This window comes from Temnothorax curvispinosus, unplaced genomic scaffold (assembly GCF_003070985.1).
Source record: "Temnothorax curvispinosus isolate PA1 unplaced genomic scaffold, ASM307098v1 QBEX01004891.1, whole genome shotgun sequence".
NCBI lineage: Eukaryota > Metazoa > Arthropoda > Insecta > Hymenoptera > Formicidae > Temnothorax > Temnothorax curvispinosus.
In genome coordinates, this window is record NW_020214671.1 from 3,133 (window position 1) to 6,963 (window position 3,831).

Genomic DNA, 3,831 nt, shown 5'->3' on the forward strand with positions numbered 1-3,831 from the left:
TTTAGTAAATAGTGGTACAAACAACTTAGGTATCTATCTGGGCAAGTTGCCATGCAATCTAACACGAGAGGCGTGCAAGTCGCTAATTATTAGTAGTGCCAAACTTGAAATAGTTATTTGTGTAACAAGTGCGGGAAGTTGAGAATTGGACACGGGTGCGGAGTAGACGTGATCACCCGCACGCGTTTCCAATTCTCAACCCGCACGTGTTACACACCCTATTTTGGCTATTTTATATTACAAAGTGCATGGAAAGTGGCCCATTATTGCGCGCGGGCCATCTGTGCGACAAATGGCCAATTCCACACACGAGTCAAAACAGTGCGGTAATGTAACATAATGGGCCACTTTCCACGCACGTGTGATATAAAATAAATATAACCAACTAGCTAGTATTGCCAATTACAATACACGAACAATAATACCACACATGTCATTGCTACAATTATTATCAATGCATCACTCGTCTTCAGTACATCGCCAAAAGTACAGATATGTACGACAACGATGCCTTTACTACCTGAAATATTATTATTTATGATCTATAATCCATATCATATAAGTATGGAATATTCAGCAATTATAAGTAATACAATAATGAAATAGTATATTGTGCACCAAAGGGAGAAAGTAGCGTTTTTCAGACGAGTGTGAAGTCTGCCGCCTGAGCCGAAGGTGAAAACGGCAAATCACACAAGTCTGAAAAAGATTTCGACCGGAGGTGCACACAATATTTTTCAGTTTCTACAATACCTTTACGGAAAGTTCTATTTCCATGCCCATAGGGAGAGGCGAAAGTGGGCAATTTTACTCCAGGGCTTACTTTTCTCCCTAGGGAAGAAAATCGATACTTTCCGCTCGCTATGCCGGGCGGAAAGTAAGCCCTGACGTGAAATTGACCACTTTCGCCCCTCTCTACAGGCATGGAAAGTCAAACTTTCCGTAGAGGTGTTGTGAAAAAAAATATAATTAAATAACAAATAATAACCAACGGAGATATAAAGCTGTTTGTAATTTGATGTGATGTAAACATTGCCATGTTAATTTTTGCAACTCAAGTTATTTCGATAATTAATAGTGAATTTCGTTAATAATTAAAAGATAAGGTTTCAATCTGTATATTGTTACTGTAAAAAAAATAAAAAAATTTTGTTTTAACATCAATTAAAACTTCTAAGTAATAATTATCATGATAAAGCTTGTTTAAAATATTTGAGTTTACAAGGCAAACATATGTAAGTAAAACCTTACGCTAGTAAATCTCTCCAAAGAAAGATCGAGGATTTTTCCGCTTGTAATCGTCAATCTTTTCTGCGATCTGACAATGAGGAACAACATAGTTCGACTTTCTTCGATTGTAAAATCGTACCAGAGAGAATCGTAAGCCGCACTTCCAATCATTTTACTCTGAAAAAAGGAAAATACAAGATTGAGATATCTGCGAATTAATAAAATTGCCATTTTTTTTCTTGGCGCTAACCTTGGCGCTCAGATGTTCACCGCAAAAACAGAACATGAATAACTCGGCGTTCATCGAGAAATAGAATAACAATGACTTTACCAAAATTTCTGCGGCATTAGGTGTGCTGAGCGACTGAAATTTCCATGTACGCGAACAATAATTTATAGTATGAGTTAATTATACACAAACACGATACTTTCACAGACATTTTTACAGTTAATAATTATCAACAGTCTTATAATCCGGTACGCAATATTTATATTTATAAATAACCAAACGTCACTTTGGACTTGTTACTTACGGTAACGATAATAAATCCTAAACAGCATATGATGGTCGTGTCTGATAAAAGCATTATAAATGCAATGTACGTGAAAAGATTTTCAATATTTTCCGCAAATATAACAATACGCTGGTGCTTAATAATCAACGATCGCAACGTAATTTCGTCCATCGAATCCACTGAACATTTGGAGATTTTTGTCAACGATTCTCGTAGAATGTCGATTTGACCACAGACGTGAATTATCTAAGGTTTATAGCTTCATGATCTTTCTCTCTTAGTAAAATAAAAATTATATCTTGTCATTTTTTAAGATATAAAAAAAAATATAAAAAATAATTTAGCAATTAATTTACATAACATATAAAATATTACTAATGCATATACGTAATATATTCAATTTAAATTATGGACAATCTTATCAGACATGAGATGAAATTGAAAAAGATTAAAAAAATAGAATTCGTCTCATTTTAACTTTGAGAAAGCATAATACGCAATTTAAGCTTACCAGAGTGACAAGAAGTGAATTGATAGTCCCATGACCACAGGCAATAAAAAGCAGATAATAATATTGAACGGATTGAACTGTCGTGTAGATAAAATTTGTGCTAATATTGAATGGCAGCTCCATCTTCAGAATGAGATCTCGCGCGTACGGTTCTAATGTCTCGGGACTGTTTGCGTTACCAGCCAGTACACCAAGACTGTAAAAAGTTACGGAGCCAACATACATGCCGACGATCCACCTCGAGGCACGACGTGCAAGATTTGCCCCGTCTATCATTACGCGCGAGCTACAGCGGCTCGAAATGCAATCTTTCCAATCCGCAGACATCATTTGCACTAGATCGTAAAATATTCTACGGAAAATCAAGTGCGCCATTCACATTAATGTTTCTTTTCACACCCGTATATCATAAATCAGATTAATTCTGAATATGACGCTAACATTTTATTAAAGTATCAGAAATAACAGGCAACTCACAATATGCAGTCATGCGTGTAATCTCAGTTCTCATAATTAAACTGATTGAAGAAAATCGAGAACCAATCAATTATTATTCGATACTTTTCTGATCGATAGTTTTGACAAGTGCTAATAATCAGACATGATGTGCATATTATTCCGCCTTAATATAATAAGTTTGCATTACCGTTGATAGAACCAAAGGATAACGAGCTTAATGTAGAGTAAAGAAGACGACATTGTGCAGCTAACACCATCCATATACTCGGCGAAGTCGTCCACATGAAAGTTCATCACTACATATCGATATTGAAAAACTTGAGCCGTGCTCAACGCTATGATCCAGTATAATCTGAATACCACAGTCGACGGTACATACGGCCATATACCGCATATATGAAGGGTGCACCTGATCAGACGGCTGAACGTGGTCCTCCCCATATTTCTCTTCAGTGACGACGAGAAACGCCTCGCCGACCAATCGCGATCGTCGAATAACTTTATTCATGCTAAAACTTTTCCGCAGGTCGACAACAAAACGCGCGACCTATGTCATTGACCATTGATCAATCACAACTTGTTAAATATTTCTGCTGCATTGCACAAAAAAAAGAAAAAAAAATTGTAACCATAATTTTATAAATAATAAATACATATACGATATACTAATAGGAAGGGTCCCCTTCTTTTCCAACTTTCGATTACAATACAACTGTATGCCCTCTTTAAAAATGTAACAAGTAAAGGAAAGGTAGAGCACAACTTTTACGAACTGCTGCCGTGAGGTTGAAATATTCCGCTGCTGGGGAAGGGGAAGCGTAACTTGGGATTCTCTCTGTGGTGAGGGATCATGAGGAAGGAAGACTAAGACGTATCGTAGGAGTTCGTCACGATGGAAACACGAGTGTAAAGATATCACAGTTGGCGCCTGCCAACTGTGCTTGCAAAAAAGCTCGGGCAGTTCGACAACGACAGCGCAGGCCGAATACCGAGTTACAGAACGACGGTATAAGCGAAGAAAAATGCAGTCAGAGCGAGAAATTGTTCCTTGTATAACACCGAGGCGAGTATTTCATAATACTGTATTACACTATTTGTGTTTATTATTTTTACACT

General features: G+C 36.9%; 1 protein-coding gene across 2 annotated transcripts; it reads right to left on the minus strand.

The window, feature by feature from the left end:
• Nucleotides 1–349: 349 nt before the first annotated feature.
• On the minus strand, nucleotides 350–3,195 carry LOC112454203 (odorant receptor 22c-like). 2 transcript variants are annotated; one of them, XM_025015455.1, is made up of 6 exons: nucleotides 2,903–3,195; nucleotides 2,257–2,608; nucleotides 1,764–1,991; nucleotides 1,481–1,594; nucleotides 1,252–1,407; nucleotides 350–520 (listed from the first exon to the last, which is right to left on the minus strand). In XM_025015455.1, the coding sequence occupies exons 1-6, from the start codon at nucleotides 3,154–3,156 to the stop codon at nucleotides 470–472; spliced, it is 1,155 nt and encodes a 384-aa protein (XP_024871223.1). In that variant the 5' UTR covers nucleotides 3,157–3,195; the 3' UTR covers nucleotides 350–469. The 2 variants fall into 2 exon arrangements, with proteins under 2 accessions (XP_024871223.1, XP_024871224.1); XM_025015456.1 differs by lacking the exon at nucleotides 1,481–1,594.
• Nucleotides 3,196–3,831: the final 636 nt, after the last annotated feature.

Bases quoted from the DNA above. Each gene is read 5' to 3' on its own strand.
- LOC112454203 (XM_025015455.1), bottom strand. From the start codon at position 3,156: ATGGGGAGGACCACGTTCAGCCGTCTGATCAGGTGCACCCTTCATATA. The intron at 1,992-2,256 runs GTAAGCTTAAAT...TATAAACCTTAG, and splicing joins ATTCACTTCTTGTCACTCTG to ATAATTCACGTCTGTGGTCA. The intron at 521-1,251 runs GTAAGGTTTTAC...ATAATATTTCAG, and splicing joins CTTTGGAGAGATTTACTAGC to GTAGTAAAGGCATCGTTGTC.